This window comes from Oncorhynchus keta, chromosome 20 (genome assembly GCF_023373465.1).
Source record: "Oncorhynchus keta strain PuntledgeMale-10-30-2019 chromosome 20, Oket_V2, whole genome shotgun sequence".
NCBI classification, from domain to species: domain Eukaryota; kingdom Metazoa; phylum Chordata; class Actinopteri; order Salmoniformes; family Salmonidae; genus Oncorhynchus; species Oncorhynchus keta.
In genome coordinates, this window is record NC_068440.1 from 45,060,419 (window position 1) to 45,081,914 (window position 21,496).

At 46.5% G+C, this 21,496-nt stretch overlaps 1 protein-coding gene across 1 annotated transcript in view; it reads right to left on the reverse strand.

Annotated features, from left to right (window-relative positions):
- Nucleotides 1-21,496, reverse strand: part of LOC118381542 (CUB and sushi domain-containing protein 2-like) — a 1,147,246-nt gene that overhangs the window by 381,945 nt on the left and 743,805 nt on the right. The window contains 2 exon segments of the mRNA XM_052473074.1: nt 9,594-9,785; nt 17,876-18,032. Coding sequence (XP_052329034.1) covers nt 9,594-9,785; nt 17,876-18,032 — 349 coding nt within the window.

The following is a 21,496-nucleotide window of genomic DNA, read 5'->3' on the forward strand; positions in this document are numbered from 1 at the left end:
TCCTGGGATATGTAGTATATAATGTATCCTGTTGGATGGTGGGATATGTAGTATATAATGTATCCTGTTGGATGGTGGGATATGTAGTATATAATGTATCCTGTTGGATGGTACTGGGATATGTAGTATATAATGTATCCTGTTGGATGGTGGGATATGTAGTATATAATGTATCCTGTTGGATGGTGGGATATGTAGTATATAATGTATCCTGTTGGATGGTGGTACTGATATGTAGTATATAATGTATCCTGTTGGATGGTGGGATATGTAGTATATAATGTATCCTGTTGGATGGTGGGATATGTAGTATATAATGTATCCTGTTGGATGGTGGGATATGTAGTATATAATGTATCCTGTTGGATGGTGGGATATGTAGTATATAATGTATCCTGTTGGATGGTGGTACTGGGATATGTAGTATATAATGTACCCTGTTGGATGGTGGGATATGTAGTATATAATGTATCCTGTTGGATGGTGGGATATGTAGTATATAATGTACCCTGTTGGATGGTGGGATATGTAGTATATAATGTATCCTGTTGGATGGTGGGATATGTAGTATATAATGTATCCTGTTGGATGGTGGGATATGTAGTATATAATGTATCCTGTTGGATGGTGGTACTGGGATATGTAGTATATAATGTATCCTGTTGGATGGTGGGATATGTTGGATAGTATATAATGTATCCTGTTGGATGGTGGTATATAATGATATGTAGTATATAATGTATCCTGTTGGATGGTGGGATATGTAGTATATAATGTATCCTGTTGGATGGTGGGATATGTAGTATATAATGTATCCTGTTGGATGGTGGGATATGTAGTATATAATGTATCCTGTTGGATGGTGGGATATGTAGTATATAATGTATCCTGTTGGATGGTGGGATATGTAGTATATAATGTATGGTGGGATATGTAGTATATAATGTATCCTGTTGGATGGTGGGATATGTAGTATATAATGTATCCTGTTGGATGGTGGGATATGTAGTATATAATGTATCCTGTTGGATGGTGGGATATGTAGTATATAATGTATCCTGTTGGATGGTGGGATATGTAGTATATAATGTATCCTGTTGGATGGTGGGATATGTAGTATATAATGTATCCTGTTGGATGGTGGTATGTAGTATATAATGTATCCTGTTGGATGGTGGGATATGTAGTATATAATGTATCCTGTTGGATGGTGGGATATGTAGTATATAATGTATCCTGTTGGATGGTGGGATATGTAGTATATAATGTATCCTGTTGGATGGTGGGATATGTAGTATATAATGTATCCTGTTGGATGGTGGGATATGTAGTATATAATGTATCCTGTTGGATGGTGGGATATGTAGTATATAATGTATCCTGTTGGATGGTGGGATATGTAGTATATAATGTATCCTGTTGGATGGTGGGGGATATGTAGTATATAATGTATCCTGTTGGATGGTGGGATATGTAGTATATAATGTATCCTGTTGGATGGTGGGATATGTAGTATATAATGTAATGGTGGGATATGTAGTATATAATGTATCCTGTTGGATGGTGGGATATGTAGTATATAATGTACCCTGTTGGATGGTGGGATATGTTGGATGGTGGGATATAATGTATCCTGTTGGATGGTGGGATATGTAGTATATAATGTATCCTGTTGGATGGTGGGATATGTAGTATATAATAATGTACCCTGTTGGATGGTGGGATATGTAGTATATAATGTATCCTGTTGGATGGTGGGATATGTAGTATATAATGTATCCTGTTGGATGGTGGGATATGTAGTATATAATGTATCCTGTTGGATATATGTAGTATATAATGTATCCTGTTGGATGGTGGGATATGTAGTATATAATGTATCCTGTTGGATGGTGGGATATGTAGTATATAATGTACCCTGTTGGATGGTGGTACTGGGATATGTAGTATATAATGTACCCTGTTGGATGGTGGGATATGTAGTATATAATGTATCCTGTTGGATGGTGGGATATGGTATAATGTATCCTGTTGGATGGTGGATATGTAGTATATAATGTACCCTGTTGGATGGTGGGATATGTAGTATATAATGTATCCTGTTGGATGGTGGGATATGTAGTATATAATGTATCCTGTTGGATGGTGGGATATGTAGTATATAATGTATCCTGTTGGATGGTGGGATATGTAGTATATAATGTATCCTGTTGGGTGGGGATATGTAGTATATAATGTATCCTGTTGGATGGTGGGATATGTAGTATATAATGTATCCTGTTGGATGGTGGGATATGTAGTATATAATGTATCCTGTTGGATGGTGGGATATGTAGTATATAATGTATCCTGTTGGATGGTGGTACCTGTTGGATGATATGTAGTATATAATGTATCCTGTTGGATGGTGGGATATGTAGTATATAATGTATCCTGTTGGATGGTGGGATATGTAGTATATAATGTATCCTGTTGGATGGTGGTATGTAGTATATAATGTATCCTGTTGGATGGTGGTACCCTGGGATATATGTAGTATATAATGTACCCTGTTGGATGGTGGTACTGATATGTAGTATATAATGTACCCTGTTGGATGGTGGGATATGTAGTATATAATGTACCCTGTTGGATGGTGGGATATGTAGTATATAATGTATCCTGTTGGATTGGATGGTGGGATATGTAGTATATAATGTATCCTGTTGGATGGTGGGATATGTAGTATATAATGTATCCTGTTGGATGGTGGGATATGTAGTATATAATGTACCCTGTTGGATGGTGGGATATGTAGTATATAATGTACCCTGTTGGATGGTGGGATATGTAGTATATAATGTACCCTGTTGGATGGTGGGATATGTAGTATATAATGTATCCTGTTGGATGGTGGGATATGTAGTATATAATGTATCCTGTTGGATGGTGGGATATGTAGTATATAATGTATCCTGTTGGATGGTGGTACTGGGATATGTAGTATATAATGTACCCTGTTGGATGGTGGGATATGTAGTATATAATGTATCCTGTTGGATGGTGGGATATGTAGTATATAATGTATCCTGTTGGATGGTGGGATATGTAGTATATAATGTATCCTGTTGGATGGTGGGATATGTAGTATATAATGTACCCTGTTGGATGGTGGGATATGTAGTATATAATGTATCCTGTTGGATGGTGGGATATGTAGTATATAATGTATCCTGTTGGATGGTGGGATATGTAGTATATAATGTATCCTGTTGGATGGTGGGATATGTAGTATATAATGTATCCTGTTGGATGGTGGGATATGTAGTATATAATGTATCCTGTTGGATGGTGGGATATGTAGTATATAATGTACCCTGTTGGATGGTGGTACTGGGATATGTAGTATATAATGTACCCTGTTGGATGGTGGGATATGTAGTATATAATGTACCCTGTTGGATGGTGGGATATGTAGTATATAATGTACCCTGTTGGATGGTGGGATATGTAGTATATAATGTACCCTGTTGGATGGTGGGATATGTAGTATATAATGTATCCTGTTGGATGGTGGGATATGTAGTATATAATGTATCCTGTTGGATGGTGGTACTGGGATATGTAGTATATAATGTACCCTGTTGGATGGTGGGATATGTAGTATATAATGTATCCTGTTGGATGGTGGGATATGTAGTATATAATGTATCCTGTTGGATGGTGGGATATGTAGTATATAATGTATCCTGTTGGATGGTGGGATATGTAGTATATAATGTACCCTGTTGGATGGTGGGATATGTAGTATATAATGTACCCTGTTGGATGGTGGGATATGTAGTATATAATGTATCCTGTTGGATGGTGGGATATGTAGTATATAATGTATCCTGTTGGATGGTGGTACTGGGATATGTAGTATATAATGTATCCTGTTGGATGGTGGGATATGTAGTATATAATGTATCCTGTTGGATGGTGGGATATGTAGTATATAATGTATCCTGTTGGATGGTGGTACTGGGATATGTAGTATATAATGTATCCTGTTGGATGGTGGGATATGTATATAATGTACCCTATGGTAATGTATCCTGTTGGATGGTGGGATATGTAGTATATAATGTACCCTGTTGGATGGTGGGATGGTATGTAGTATATATAATGTATCCTGTTGGATGGTGGGATATGTAGTATATAATGTACCCTGTTGGATGGTGGTACCGGGATATGTAGTATATAATGTACCCTGTTGGATGGTGGTACTGGGATATGTAGTATATAATGTACCCTGTTGGATGGTGGGATATGTAGTATATAATGTACCCTGTTGGATGGTGGGATATGTAGTATATAATGTACCCCGTTGGATGGTGGGATATGTAGTATATAATGTACCCTGTTGGATGGTGGGATATGTAGTATATAATGTACCCTGTTGGATGGTGGGATATGTAGTATATAATGTATCCTGTTGGATGGTGGTACCGGGATATGTAGTATATAATGTATCCTGTTGGATGGTGGGATATGTAGTATATAATGTATCCTGTTGGATGGTGGTACTGGGATATGTAGTATATAATGTATCCTGTTGGATGGTGGGATATGTAGTATATAATGTACCCTGTTGGATGGTGGGATATGTAGTATATAATGTATCCTGTTGGATGGTGGTACCGGGATATGTAGTATATAATGTACCCTGTTGGATGGTGGTACTGGGATATGTAGTATATAATGTACCCTGTTGGATGGTGGGATATGTAGTATATAATGTACCCTGTTGGATGGTGGGATATGTAGTATATAATGTACCCTGTTGGATGGTGGGATATGTAGTATATAATGTACCCTGTTGGATGGTGGGATATGTAGTATATAATGTATCCTGTTGGATGGTGGGATATGTAGTATATAATGTATCCTGTTGGATGGTGGGATATGTAGTATATAATGTATCCTGTTGGATGGTGGGATATGTAGTATATAATGTATCCTGTTGGATGGTGGGATATGTAGTATATAATGTATCCTGTTGGATGGTGGGATATGTAGTATATAATGTATCCTGTTGGATGGTGGTACTGGGATATGTAGTATATAATGTACCCTGTTGGATGGTGGTACTGGGATATGTAGTATATAATGTACCCTGTTGGATGGTGGGATATGTAGTATATAATGTACCCTGTTGGATGGTGGGATATGTAGTATATAATGTATCCTGTTGGATGGTGGGATATGTAGTATATAATGTATCCTGTTGGATGGTGGGATATGTAGTATATAATGTATCCTGTTGGATGGTGGGATATGTAGTATATAATGTACCCTGTTGGATGGTGGGATATGTAGTATATAATGTACCCTGTTGGATGGTGGGATATGTAGTATATAATGTATCCTGTTGGATGGTGGGATATGTAGTATATAATGTATCCTGTTGGATGGTGGGATATGTAGTATATAATGTATCCTGTTGGATGGTGGTACTGGGATATGTAGTATATAATGTACCCTGTTGGATGGTGGGATATGTAGTATATAATGTACCCTGTTGGATGGTGGGATATGTAGTATATAATGTATCCTGTTGGATGGTGGTACTGGGATATGTAGTATATAATGTATCCTGTTGGATGGTGGGATATGTAGTATATAATGTATCCTGTTGGATGGTGGGATATGTAGTATAGAATGTATCCTGTTGGATGGTGGGATATGTAGTATATAATGTATCCTGTTGGATGGTGGTACTGGGATATGTAGTATATAATGTACCCTGTTGGATGGTGGGATATGTAGTATATAATGTACCCTGTTGGATGGTGGGATATGTAGTATATAATGTATCCTGTTGGATGGTGGGATATGTAGTATATAATGTATCCTGTTGGATGGTGGTACTGGGATATGTAGTATATAATGTACCCTGTTGGATGGTGGGATATGTAGTATATAATGTATCCTGTTGGATGGTGGTACTGGGATATGTAGTATATAATGTATCCTGTTGGATGGTGGGATATGTAGTATATAATGTATCCTGTTGGATGGTGGTACTGGGATATGTAGTATATAATGTATCCTGTTGGATGGTGGGATATGTAGTATATAATGTACCCTGTTGGATGGTGGGATATGTAGTATATAATGTATCCTGTTGGATGGTGGTACCGGGATATGTAGTATATAATGTACCCTGTTGGATGGTGGTACTGGGATATGTAGAATAGGAGATGGACAGAAAGAGGGAGAGAAAGAGGGGAGGAGAGGGAGAGAAAGAGGAGAGGAGAGGGAGAGAAAGAGAGGAGGAGAGGGACAGAAAGAGGAGAGGAGAGGAGAGGGAGAGAAAGAGAGGAGGAGAGGGACAGAAAGAGGAGAGGAGAGGGAGAGAAAGAGGAGAGGAGAGGGAGAGAAAGAGAGGAGGAGAGGGACAGAAAGAGGAGAGGAGAGGGAGAGAAAGAGGAGAGGAGAGGGAGAGAAAGAGAGGAGGAGAGGGAGAGAAAGAGGAGAGGAGAGGGACAGAAAGAGGGAGAGAAAGAGGAGAGGAGAGGGAGAGAAAGAGGAGAGGAGAGGGAGCGAAAGAGGAGAGGAGAGGGAGAGAAAGAGAGGAGGAGAGGGACAGAAAGAGGAGAGGAGAGGAGAGGGAGAGAAAGAGAGGAGGAGAGGGACAGAAAGAGGGGATGAGAGGGAGAGAAAGAGGAGAGGAGAGAAAGAGGAGAGGAGAGGAGAGGGAGAGAAAGAGAGGAGGAGAGGGACAGAAAGAGGAGAGGAGAGGGACAGAAAGGGGATGAGAGGGACAGAAAGATGGAGGGAGAGGGGGAGAATAGCACAGCACTCCTACTTCAAAGAGAATGGCAAGATGATGATGATGATGACGAGGTTTGATGGTGATGACGAGGATGGTGCGACAATCGGCTGCCATGTTGATACATTGATACTTCAACCTCCCTCCCTCCCCGTCAAAACAACCAAATGATGCTCAGCTTCTCTTGAATGTCTCCCCTCAAAAATACATGTTTTGCACTGAGAAGAAGGACAACAAGAGAATAAAGGGGTCTTTTATCAAGAAAAAACACCCTGCTGTTTCCTTTCACCCAACTGTATATCTGTCATTTGGCTTTAAAAGGCGGACATGCCCCTTTTGGAAATGACATTGCTGTGTCTGTAATGATGTGTGTCCTTATCCAACCTCCTGCACACTCAGGTGAGCTGTGTGAGAGGGGAGTCTATGGACGACACAGAACAGCCTTTGAGAACATCATAACACACTCTATTTACCATCCACACAAACTGAGAACGGAATATGTGTGTGTGTGTGTTTTTGTGTTTGTGTAGCAGGGTCTTTGTGTGTGTGTGTGTGTTTGCGTGCGTGTGTGTTTTGCTATTGACAACTTAAGTGTGCCACTCGCCCCCCCCACACACACACACACTCCCCCCCCCCCTCCCCACACACACACACTCCCCCCCTCCCCACACACACACACTCCCCCCCCCCACACACACACACCCCCCACACACACACACTCCCCCCTCCCCACACACACCCCCCCTCCCCACACACTCCCCCCTCCCCACACACACCCCCTCCCCACACACTCCCCTCCCCACACACACCCCCACACACACACACTCCCCCCTCCCCCACACACACACCCCCCCTCCCCACACACACCCCCTCCCCACACTCCCCCCCCTCCCCACACACTCCCCCCTCCACACACCCCCCCTCCCCCACACACTCCCCCCTCCCCACACACCCCCCTCCACACACCCCCCTCCCCACACACTCCCCCACACACCACCCCCCCCCCACACACTCCCCCCCCCCCTCCCCACACACTCCCCCCTCCACACACCCCCCTCCCCACACACTCCCCTCCACACACACTCCCCCCTCCCCACACACTTCCCCCCCCCACACCCCCCCCTCCCCACACACTTCCCCTCCCCACACACTCCCCCCCTCCGCACACACTCCCCCCTCCCCACACACATCCCCCTCCCCACACACCCCCCTCCCCACACACCCCCCTCCCCACACACTCTCCCCCTCCCCACCACTCCCCCCCCCACACTCCCCCCTCCCCCACACACTCCCCTCCACACACCCCCCTCCCCACACACCCCCCCCCCCACACACTCCCCCCTCCACACACTCCCCCTCCCCACACACTTCCCCCCTCCCCACACACCCCCCTCCCCACCCACACCCCCCCCCCCACACTCCCCTCCACACACACTCCCCTCCCCCAATACAAAACAGGGTGAAAGTCAAAGTGGACCACTGCATTATTCAATAGGGAGGTGGATGAGAGCAGAGGCAACAATGGAGTAGGATGGTGACTAAATACTGACCTTAGGTCAGATGGTGACCTTAAATACTGACCTTAGGTCAGATGGTGCCCTTAAACACTGACCTTAGGTCAGATGGTGACCTTAAATACTGACCTTAGGTCAGATGGTGCCCTTAAATACTGACCTTAGGTCAGATGGTGACCTTAAATACTGACCTTAGGTCAGATGGTGACCTTAAATACTGACCTTAGGTCAGATGGTGCCCTTAAATACTGACCTTAGGTCAGATGGTGACCTTAAATACTGACCTTAGGTCAGATGGTGCCCTTAAATACTGACCTTAGGTCAGATGGGGCCCTTAAATACTGACCTTAGGTCAGATGGTGCCCTTAAATACTGACCTTAGGTCAGATGGTGACCTTAAATACTGACCTTAGGTCAGATGGTGCCCTTAAATACTGACCTTAGGTCAGATGGTGACCTTAAATACTGACCTTAGGTCAGATGGTGCCCTTAAATACTGACCTTAGGTCAGATGGTGACCTTAAATACTGACCTTAGGTCAGATGGTGACCTTAAATACTGACCTTAGGTCAGATGGTGACCTTAAATACTGATCTTAGGTCAGATGGTGACCTTAAATACTGACCTTAGGTCAGATGGTGCCCTTAAATACTGACCTTAGGTCAGATGGTGCCCTTAAATACTGACCTTAGGTCAGATGGTGACCTTAAATACTGACCTTAGGTCAGATGGTGCCCTTAAATACTGACCTTAGGTCAGATGGTGACCTTAAATACTGACATTAGGTCAGATGGTGCCCTTAAATACTGACCTTAGGTCAGATGGTGCCCTTAAATACTGACCTTAGTTCAGATGGTGACCTTAAATACTGACCTTAGGTCAGATGGTGCCCTTAAATACTGACCTTAGGTCAGATGGTGACCTTAAATACTGACCTTAGTTCAGATGGTGACCTTAAATACTGACATTAGGTCAGATGGTGCCCTTAAATACTGACCTTAGGTCAGATGGTGCCCTTAAATACTGACCTTAGGTCAGATGGTGACCTTAAATACTGACCTTAGGTCAGATGGTGACCTTAAATACTGACCTTAGGTCAGATGGTGACCTTAAATACTGACCTTAGGTCAGATGGTGACCTTAAATACTGACCTTAGGTCAGATGGTGACCTTAAATACTGATCTTAGGTCAGTTTTGTGGTTTCCCTCATAATGGAAGGGGGTTTTGTGATTGATCCCCCACACACCTCCCCAACACGCAAACAGCCTGTCTGTACACTTACCAACACATTGGGGCAGGGGGCTATCCCAGGCTCTCCTCTCCCCCCACAAACAGGTCAGGATCTGGGGTCCCTTCAGGGTGTATCCTGGGTCACAGCTATAACACACGGTGCTGCCAGCGAAGTGACCTTTATCTTCTCTCTTATAACCAAACTGAGGAACACCCGGGTCCTCACACTTCAACAGGTCAAAACCTGCAGGACAGGGGACAAAGAGAGAAGACGTAGGGACAAAGAGAGAAGACGTAGGGACAAAGAGAGAAGACGAAGGGATAGAGAGAGAGAAGACGGAGGGATAAAGAGAGAAGACGGAGGGATAGAGAGAGAAGACGAAGGGATAGAGAGAGAAGACGAAGGGATAGAGAGAGAAGACGGAGGGATAGAGAGAGAGAAGACGGAGGGATAGAGAGAGAAGACGAAGGGATAGAGAGAGAAGACGGAGGGATAGAGAGAGAGAAGACGGAGGGATAGAGAGAGAAGACGAAGGGATAGAGAGAGAAGACGGAGGGACAAAGAGAGAAGACGAAGGGATAGAGAGAGAAGACGGAGGGATAAAGAGAGAAGACGGAGGGATAGAGAGAGAAGACGAAGGGATAGAGAGAGAAGACGGAGGGACAAAGAGAGAAGACGAAGGGATAGAGAGAGAGAAGACGGAGGGATAGAGAGAGAAGACGGAGGGATAGAGAGAGAAGACGGAGGGATAGAGAGAGAAGACGGAGGGATAGAGAGAGAAGACGGAGGGATAGAGAGAGAAGACGGAGGGATAGAGAGAGAAGACGGAGGGATAGAGAGAGAAGACGGAGGGATAGAGAGAGAAGACGGAGGGATAGAGAGAGAAGACGAAGGGATGGAGAGAGAAGACGAAGGGATAGAGAGAGAAGACGGAGGGATAAAGAGAGAAGACGGAGGGATGGAGAGAGAAGACGGAGGGATAGAGAGAGAAGACGGAGGGATAAAGAGAGAAGACGGAGGGATGGAGAGAGAAGACGGAGGGATAGAGAGAGAAGACGGAGGGATAAAGAGAGAAGACGGAGGGATAGAGAGAGAAGACGGAGGGATAAAGAGAGAAGACGGAGGGATAGAGAGAGAAGACGGAGGGATAGAGAGAGAAGACGGAGGGATAAAGAGAGAAGACGGAGGGATAGAGAGAGAAGACGGAGGGATAGAGAGAGAAGACGGAGGGATAGAGAGAGAAGACGGAGGGATAGAGAGAGAAGACGGAGGGATAGAGAGAGAAGACGGAGGGATAAAGAGAGAAGACGGAGGGATAGAGAGAGAAGACGGAGGGATGGAGAGAGAAGACGGAGGGATAAAGAGAGAAGACGGAGGGATAGAGAGAGAAGACGGAGGGATGGAGAGAGAAGACGGAGGGATAGAGAGAGAAGACGGAGGGATAGAGAGAGAAGACGGAGGGATAAAGAGAGAAGACGGAGGGATAGAGAGAAGACGGAGGGATAAAGAGAGAAGACGGAGGGATAAAGAGAGAAGACGGAGGGATAGAGAGAGAAGACGGAGGGATAAAGAGAGAAGACGGAGGGATAGAGAGAGAAGACGGAGGGATAGAGAGAGAAGACGGAGGGATAAAGAGAGAAGACGGAGGGATAGAGAGAGAAGACGGAGGGATGGAGAGAGAAGACGGAGGGATAGAGAGAGAAGACGGAGGGATAGAGAGAGAAGACGGAGGGATAGAGAGAGAAGAAGGAGGGATAGAGAGAGAAGACGGAGGGATGGAGAGAGAAGACGGAGGGATAAAGAGAGAAGACGGAGGGATGGAGAGAGAAGACGGAGGGATAGAGAGAGAAGACGGAGGGATAAAGAGAGAAGACGGAGGGATGGAGAGAGAAGACAGAGGGATAGAGAGAGAAGACAGAGGGATAAAGAGAGAAGACGGAGGGATGGAGAGAGAAGACGGAGGGATAAAGAGAGAAGACGGAGGGATAGAGAGAGAAGACGGAGGGATAGAGAGAGAAGACAGAGGGATAAAGAGAGAAGACGGAGGGATGGAGAGAGAAGACGGAGGGATAAAGAGAGAAGACGGAGGGATAGAGAGAGAAGACAGAGGGATAAAGAGAGAAGACGGAGGGATAAAGAGAGAAGACGGAGGGATAGAGAGAGAAGACGGAGGGATAAAGAGAGAAGACGGAGGGATAAAGAGAGAAGACGGAGGGATGGAGAGAGAAGACGAAGGGATGGAGAGAGAAGACAGAGGGATAGAGAGAGAAGACGGAGGGATAAAGAGAGAAGACGGAGGGATAGAGAGAGAAGACGGAGGGATAGAGAGAGAAGACGGAGGGATAAAGAGAGAAGACAGAGGGATAAAGAGAGAAGACGGAGGGATAAAGAGAGAAGACGGAGGGATAGAGAGAGAAGACGGAGGGATAAAGAGAGAAGACGGAGGGATAAAGAGAGAAGACGGAGGGATAGAGAGAGAAGACGGAGGGATAGAGAGAGAAGACGAAGGGATGGAGAGAGAAGACGGAGGGATAAAGAGAGAAGACGGAGGGATGGAGAGAGAAGACGGAGGGATAAAGAGAGAAGACGGAGGGATGGAGAGAGAAGACAGAGGGATAGAGAGAGAAGACGGAGGGATAAAGAGAGAAGACGGAGGGATAGAGAGAGAAGACGGAGGGATAGAGAGAGAAGACGGAGGGATAAAGAGAGAAGACAGAGGGATAAAGAGAGAAGACGGAGGGATAAAGAGAGAAGACGGAGGGATAGAGAGAGAAGACGGAGGGATAAAGAGAGAAGACGGAGGGATAAAGAGAGAAGACAGAGGGATAGAGAGAGAAGACGGAGGGATAGAGAGAGAAGACGAAGGGATGGAGAGAGAAGACGAAGGGATGGAGAGAGAAGACGGAGGGATAAAGAGAGAAGACGGAGGGATGGAGAGAGAAGACGGAGGGATAGAGAGAGAAGACGGAGGGATAAAGAGAGAAGACGGAGGGATAAAGAGAGAAGACGGAGGGATAGAGAGAGAAGACGGAGGGATAGAGAGAGAAGACGAGGGATAGAGAGAGAAGACGGAGGGATAAAGAGAGAAGACGGAGGGATAAAGAGAGAAGACAGAGGGATAAAGAGAGAAGACGGAGGGATAAAGAGAGAAGACGGAGGGATAGAGAGAGAAGACGGAGGGATAAAGAGAGAAGACGGAGGGATAAAGAGAGAAGACAGAGGGATAGAGAGAGAAGACGGAGGGATAGAGAGAGAAGACGAAGGGATGGAGAGAGAAGACGAAGGGATGGAGAGAGAAGACGGAGGGATAAAGAGAGAAGACGGAGGGATGGAGAGAGAAGACGGAGGGATAGAGAGAGAAGACGGAGGGATAAAGAGAGAAGACGGAGGGATAAAGAGAGAAGACGGAGGGATAGAGAGAGAAGACGAAGGGATAGAGAGAGAAGACGAAGGGATAGAGAGAGAAGACGGAGGGATAAAGAGAGAAGACGGAGGGATAAAGAGAGAAGACGGAGGGATAGAGAGAGAAGACGAAGGGATAGAGAGAGAAGACGAAGGGATGGAGAGAGAAGACGGAGGGATAAAGAGAGAAGACGGAGGGATGGAGAGAGAAGACGGAGGGATAGAGAGAGAAGACGGAGGGATAAAGAGAGAAGACGGAGGGATAAAGAGAGAAGACGGAGGGATAGAGAGAGAAGACGAAGGGATAGAGAGAGAAGACGAAGGGATAGAGAGAGAAGACGGAGGGATAGAGAGAGAAGACGGAGGGATAGAGAGAGAAGACGGAGGGATAAAGAGAGAAGACGGAGGGATAAAGAGAGAAGACGGAGGGATAGAGAGAGAAGACAGAGGGATAGAGAGAGAAGACGGAGGGATAGAGAGAGAAGACGGAGGGATAAAGAGAGAAGACGGAGGGATGGAGAGAGAAGACGGAGGGATAAAGAGAGAAGACGGAGGGATAGAGAGAGAAGACGGAGGGATAAAGAGAGAAGACGGAGGGATAGAGAGAGAAGACGGAGGGATAGAGAGAGAAGACGGAGGGATAAAGAGAGAAGACAGAGGGATAAAGAGAGAAGACGGAGGGATAAAGAGAGAAGACGGAGGGATAGAGAGAGAAGACGGAGGGATAAAGAGAGAAGACGGAGGGATAAAGAGAGAAGACAGAGGGATAGAGAGAGAAGACGGAGGGATAGAGAGAGAAGACGAGGGATGGAGAGAGAAGACGAAGGGATGGAAGAGAGAAGACGGAGGGATAAAGAGAGAAGACGGAGGGATGGAGAGAGAAGACGGAGGGATAGAGAGAGAAGACGGAGGGATAAAGAGAGAAGACGGAGGGATAAAGAGAGAAGACGGAGGGATAGAGAGAGAAGACGGAGGGATAGAGAGAGAAGACGAAGGGATAGAGAGAGAAGACGGAGGGATAAAGAGAGAAGACGGAGGGATAAAGAGAGAAGACGGAGGGATAGAGAGAGAAGACGAAGGGATAGAGAGAGAAGACGGAGGGATGGAGAGAGAAGACGGAGGGATAAAGAGAGAAGACGGAGGGATGGAGAGAGAAGACGGAGGGATAGAGAGAGAAGACGGAGGGATAAAGAGAGAAGACGGAGGGATAAAGAGAGAAGACGGAGGGATAGAGAGAGAAGACGGAGGGATAGAGAGAGAAGACGAAGGGATAGAGAGAGAAGACGGAGGGATAGAGAGAGAAGACGGAGGGATAGAGAGAGAAGACGGAGGGATAAAGAGAGAAGACGGAGGGATAAAGAGAGAAGACGGAGGGATAAAGAGAGAAGACGGAGGGATAGAGAGAGAAGACGGAGGGATGGAGAGAGAAGACGGAGGGATAAAGAGAGAAGACGGAGGGATGGAGAGAGAAGACGGAGGGATAAAGAGAGAAGACGGAGGGATGGAGAGAGAAGACAGAGGGATAGAGAGAGAAGACGGAGGAATAAAGAGAGAAGACGGAGGGATAGAGAGAGAAGACAGAGGGATAGAGAGAGAAGACGGAGGGATAAAGAGAGAAGACGGAGGGATAAAGAGAGAAGACGGAGGGATAGAGAGAGAAGACGGAGGGATAAAGAGAGAAGACGGAGGGATAGAGAGAGAAGACAGAGGGATAGAGAGAGAAGACGGAGGGATAGAGAGAGAAGACGGAGGGATAAAGAGAGAAGACAGAGGGATAGAGAGAGAAGACGGAGGGATAGAGAGAGAAGACGGAGGGATAAAGAGAGAAGACGGAGGGATAGAGAGAGAAGACGGAGGGATAGAGAGAGAAGACAGAGGGATAGAGAGAGAAGACGGAGGGATGGAGAGAGAAGACGGAGGGATAAAGAGAGAAGACGGAGGGATAGAGAGAGAAGACGGAGGGATAGAGAGAGAAGACAGAGGGATAGAGAGAGAAGACGGAGGGATAGAGAGAGAAGACGGAGGGATAAAGAGAGAAGACAGAGGGATGGAGAGAGAAGACGGAGGGATAAAGAGAGAAGACGGAGGGATAGAGAGAGAAGACGGAGGGATAGAGAGAGAAGACGGAGGGATAAAGAGAGAAGACGGAGGGATAGAGAGAGAAGACGGAGGGATAAAGAGAGAAGACGGAGGGATAAAGAGAGAAGACGGAGGGATAGAGAGAGAAGACGGAGGGATAGAGAGAGAAGACGGAGGGATAAAGAGAGAAGACGGAGGGATAAAGAGAGAAGACGGAGGGATAGAGAGAGAAGACGGAGGGATAGAAGAGAGAAGACGGAGGGATAGAGAGAGAAGACGGAGGGATAGAGAGAGAAGACGGAGGGATAGAGAGAGAAGACGGAGGGATAAAGAGAGAAGACAGAGGGATAAAGAGAGAAGACGGAGGGATAAAGAGAGAAGACGGAGGGATAGAGAGAGAAGACGGAGGGATAAAGAGAGAAGACGGAGGGATAAAGAGAGAAGACGGAGGGATAGAGAGAGAAGACGGAGGGATAGAGAGAGAAGACGGAAGGGATGGAGAGAGAAGACGGAGGGATAAAGAGAGAAGACGGAGGGATGGAGAGAGAAAGACGGAGGGATAATAGAGAAGAGAAGACGGAGGGATAAAGAGAGAAGACGGAGGGATAAAGAGAGAAGACGGAGGGATAGAGAGAGAAGACGGAGGGATAGAGAGAGAAGACGAAGGGATAGAGAGAGAGAAGACGGAGGGATAAGAGAGAAGACGGAGGGATAGAGAGAGAAGACGGAGGGATAAAGAGAGAAGACGGAGGGATAAAGAGAGAAGAGGATAAAGAGAGAAGACGGAGGGATAAGAGAGAAAGACGAAGGGATGGAGAGAGAAGACGGAGGGATAAAGAGAGAAGACGGAGGGATGGAGAGAGAAGACGGAGGGATAAAGAGAGAAGACGGAGGGATGGAGAGAGAAGACAGAGGGATAGAGAGAGAAGACGGAGGGATAAAGAGAGAAGACGGAGGGATAAAGAGAGAAGACGGAGGGATAAAGAGAGAAGACGGAGGAATAGAGAGAGAAGACAGAGGGATAAAGAGAGAAGACGGAGGGATAGAGAGAAGAAGACGGAGGGATAAAGATAGAAGAAGACGGAGGGATGGAGAGAGAAGACGGAGGGATAAAGAGAGAAGACGGAGGGATAGAGAGAGAAGACGGAGGGATAGAGAGAGAAGACAGAGGGATAAAGAGAGAAGACGGAGGGATAGAGAGAGAAGACGGAGGGATAAAGAGAGAAGACAGAGGGATAAAGAGAGAAGACGGAGGGATAAAGAGAGAAGACGGAGGGATAGAGAGAGAAGACAGAGGGATGGAGAGAGAAGACGGAGGGATAAAGAGAGAAGACGGAGGGATAAAGAGAGAAGACGGAGGGATAAAGAGAGAAGACAGAGGGATAAAGAGAGAAGACGGAGGGATAAAGAGAGAAGACGGAGGGATAAAGAGAAAGACGGAGGGATAGAGGGATAGAGAGAGAAGACGAGGGATGGAGAGAAGACGGAGGGATAAAGAGAGAAGACGGAGGGATAAAGAGAGAAGACGGAGGGATAAAGAGAGAAGACGGAGGGATGGAGAGAGAAGACGGAGGGATAAAGAGAGAAGACGGAGGGATAAAGAGAGAAGAGAGAAGGGAGGGATGGAGAGAGAAGACGGAGGGATAAAGACTTGAGAAGACAGAGGGATGGAGAGAGAAGACGGAGGGATAAAGAGAGAAGACGGAGGGATAGAGAGAGAAGACGGAGGGATAGAGAGAGAAGACAGAGGGATAGAGAGAAGAAGACGGAGGGATAGAGAGAGAAGACGGAGGGATAAAAAGAGAGAGAGACAGAGGGATGGAGAGAGAAGACGGAGGGATAAAGAGAGAAGACGGAGGGATAGAGAGAGAAAGACGGAGGGATAGAGAGAGAAGACAGAGGGATAGAGAGAGAAGACGGAGGGATAGAGAGAGAAGACGGAGGGATAAAGAGAGAAGACGGAGGGATAAAGAGAGAAGACGGAGGGATAGAGAGAGAAGACGGAGGGATAAAGAGAGAAGACGGAGGGATAGAGAGAGAAGACGAGGGATAGAGAGAGAAGACGGAGGGATAGAGAGAGAAGACGGAGGAGAGAGAGAGAGAGACGGGATAGAGAGAGAAGACGAGGGATAGAGAGAGAGAAGACAGAGGGATGGAGAGAGAAGACGGAGGGATAGAGAGAGAAGACGAAGGGATAGAGAGAGAAGACGGAGGGATAGAGAGAGAAGACGGAGGGATAGAGAGAGAAGACGGAGGGATAGAGAGAGAAGACGGAGGGATAGAGAGAGAGAAGACAGAGGGATGGAGAGAGAAGACGGAGGGATAAAGAGAGAAGACGGAGGGATAGAGAGAGAAGACGGAGGGATAGAGAGAGAAGACGGAGGGATGGAGAGAGAAGACGGAGGGATAGAGAGAGAAGACGGAGGGATAGAGAGAGAGAAGACAGAGGGATAGAGAGAGAAGACGAAGGGATAAAGAGAGAAGACGGAGGGATAGAGAGAGAAGACGGAGGGATAGAGAGAGAAGACGGAGGGATAAAGAGAGAAGACGGAGGGATAGAGAGAGAAGACGGAGGGATAGAGAGAGAAGACGGAGGGATAAAGAGAGAAGACGGAGGGATGGAGAGAGAAGACGGAGGGATAGAGAGAGAAGACGGAGGGATGGAGAGATTAAGTAGATTAAATAAAAGTTGAGAGGGAGTGTGTGTGTGTGTGTGTGTGTGTGTGTGTGTGTGTGTGTGTGTGTGTGTGTGTGTGTGTGTGTGTGTGTGTGTGTGTGTGTGTGTGTGTGTGTGTGTGTGTGTGTGTGTGTGTGTGTGTGTGTGTGTGTGTGTGAGTGTGTGTGTTACTCACTAGTAAAGTGTAACTGAAAACCCTTGCTGGTGTTCTCTGCGTTGCTGATGAACTCCAACCACATGGAGCTGGATGTGGAGTTCAGAGTGTTGTCCTGCAGCTCAGTCCCAGAGAAAACACCCAACAGACGGGCCTGGTTACTATTACCATCAAACACCTACAGGGAGAGACGGGCAGACAGAGGGAGAGAGAGAGAGGGAGAGAGAGAGAGAGAGAGAGACAGAGAGAGAGAGAGAGAGAGAGAGAGAGAGAGAGAGAGAGAGAGAGAGAGAGAGAGAGAGAGAGAGAGAGACAGAGACAGAGACAGAGAGAGAGAGAGAGAAGACAGAGAGAGAGAGAGAGAGAGAGAGAGAGAGAGACAGAGACAGAGACAGAGAGAGAGAGAGAGAGGGGGAGACAGAGACAGAGACAGAGACAGAGAGACCAGAGGGGGAGACAGAGTTCTCCCAGAGAGAGAACAGAGATGAGAGAGAGAGAGGGGGAGACAGAGACAGAGACAGAGAGAGAGAGAGAGAGGGGGACAAAATCAGACAGAGACAGAGACAGAGACAGAGAAGAGAGAGGTGGACCAAGAGACAGAGACAGAGACAGAGACAGAGAGAGAGAGAGAGAGAGAGAGAGAGAGAGGAGACAGAGACAGAGACAGAGAGAGAGAGACAGAGAGAGACAGAGACAGAGACAGAGAGAGACAGAGACAGAGAGAGAGAGAGAGAGAGAGAGAGAGAGAGACACCTGAGAACCTCAAACAGAGACAGAGACAGAGACAGAGACCAGAGCAGAGAGAGAGAGGACAGTGAGAGATAGAGAGAGAGAGAGATAGAAGTGAGAATTTGCACAATTGGTGGCTGAGAGAGAGACAGAGACAGAGACAGAAGAGAGACAGAGACAGAGACAGAGAGAGACCAGAGAGAGAGAGAGAGAGAGAGAAGAGATGTCCTTAAGTTTTGACAAAGACAGAGACAGAGACAGAGACAGAGACAGAGAGAGAGAGAGAGAGAGAGAGAGAGAGAGAGGGAGACAGAGACAGAGACAGAGACAGAGAGAGAGACAGAGAGAGAGAGAGAGAGAGCGAGAGAAGGAGAGAGAGAGGTGAGAGAGAGAGAGAGAGAGGTGAGAGAGAAATCCATCCTGTCTGATGGACGGTCCTCTTCAAAACAAACCAACAGCTTTTCAAACGGCTCCGAAACTGGAGACTGAGATTGTAAAATGTTGATTTTGTAGTCAGTGAACAATTTCGTTGTGGATTTTGATGCTTGGTTTATTGTCTTATGATTCTGTTTCCCACTGGTGTGCAAGGACAAGGATCTATATTTCCATGGCATCTGACCATTGCACTGGTTCCAATCCAAGTACCAATTCCAATCCAAGTACCAATTCCAATCCAAGTCCCAATAACATTCCAAGTACCAATAATATTCCAAGTCCCAATGACATTCCAAGTCCCAATGACATTCCAAGTACCAATGACATTCCAAGTACCAATGACATTCCAAGTACCAATGACATTCCAAGTACCAATGACATTCCAAGTCCCAATGACATTCCAAGTACCAATGACATTCCAAGTCCCAATAACATTCCAAGTACCAATGACATTCCAAGTACCAATGACATTCCAAGTCCCAATGACATTCCAAGTACCAATGACATTCCAAGTACCAATGACATTCCAAGTACCAATGACATTCCAAGTCCCAATGACATTCCAAGTACCAATGACATTCCAAGTCCCAATAACATTCCAAGTACCAATGACATTCCAAGTACCAATGACATTCCAAGTCCCAATGACATTCCAAGTACCAATGACATTCCAAGTACCAATGACATTCCAAGTCCCAATGACATTCCAAGTACCAATGACATTCCAAGTACCAATGACATTCCAAGTCCCAATGACATTCCAAGTACCAATGACATTCCAAGTACCAATGACATTCCAAGTACCAATGACATTCCAAGTCCCAATGACATTCCAAGTACCAATGACATTCCAAGTACCAATGACATTCCAAGTCCCAATGACATTCCAAGTACCAATGACATTCCAAGTACCAATGACATTCCAAGTACCAATGACATTCCAAGTACCAATGACATTCCAAGTACCAATGACATTCCAAGTACCAATGACATTCCAAGTACCAATGACATTCCAAGTACCAATGACATTCCAAGTACCAATGACATTCCAAGTCTCAATGTCAATCCAAGTGCAAATCCAATTTCAATGCCAAAACAGGTGCCAGGTGCAAATCCCATTCCCAACAATAATCAAAGCCCCAGTGCTAATTCAAGTGCCAATGCTAATCAAATCAAATCAAATGTATTTATATAGCCCTTCGTACATCAGCTGATATCTCAAAGTGCTGTACAGAAACCCAGCATAAAACCCCAAACAGCAAGCAATGCAGGTGTAGAAGCACAGTGGCTAGAAAGGCCAAAACCTAGGAAGAAACCTAGGGAGGAACCAGGCTATGTGGGGTGGCCAGTCCTCTTCTGGCTGTGCCGGGTGGAGATTATAAACCTAGAGAGGAACCAGGCTATGTGGGGTGGCCAGTCCTCTTCTGACTGTGTCAGGTGGAGATTATAAACCTAGAGAGGAACCAGGCTCTGAGGGGTGGCCAGTCCTCTTCTGGCTGTGCCAGGTGGAGATTATAAACCTAGAGAGGAACCAGGCTATGAGGGGTGGCCAGTCCTCTTCTGGCTGTGCCAGGTGGAGATTATAAACCTAGAGAGGAACCAGGCTATGAGGGGTGGCCAGTCCTCTTCTGGCTGTGCCAGGTGGAGATTAGAAACCTAGAGAGGAACCAGGCTCTGAGGGGTGGCCAGTCCTCTTCTGGCTGTGCCAGGTGGAGATTATAAACCTAGAGAGGAACCAGGCTATGAGGGGTGGCCAGTCCTCTTCTGGCTGTGCCAGGTGGAGATTAGAAACCTAGAGAGGAACCAGGCTATGTGGGGGAGATGGCCAGTCCTCTTCTGGCTGTGCCGGGTGGAGATTAGAAACCTAGAGAGGAACCAGGCTATGTGGGGTGGCCAGTCCTCTTCTGGCTGTGCCGGGTGGAGATTAGAAACCTAGAGATGAACCAGGCTATGAGGGGTGGCCAGTCCTCTTCTGGCTGTGCCGGGTGGAGATTATAAACCTAGAGAGGAACCAGGCTATGAGGGGTGGCCAGTCCTCTTCTGGCTGTGCAGGGTGGAGATTATAAACCTAGAGAGGAACCAGGCTATGTGGGGTGGCCAGTCCTCTTCTGACTGTGTCAGGTGGAGATTATAAACCTAGAGAGGAACCAGGCTATGTGGGGTGGCCAGTCCTCTTCTGGCTGTGCCGGGTGGAGATTATAAACCTAGAGAGGAACCAGGCTCTGAGGGGTGACCAGTCCTCTTCTGGCTGTGCCGGGTGGAGATTATAAACCTAGAGAGGAACCAGGCTATGAGGGGTGGCCAGTCCTCTTCTGGCTGTGCCGGGTGGAGATTAGAAACCTAGAGAGGAACCAGGCTATGAGGGGTGACCAGTCCTCTTCTGGCTGTGCTGGGTGGAGATTATAAACCTAGAGAGGAACCAGGCTATGTGGGGTGGCCAGTCCTCTTCTGGCTGTGCCGGGTGGATTATAAACCTAG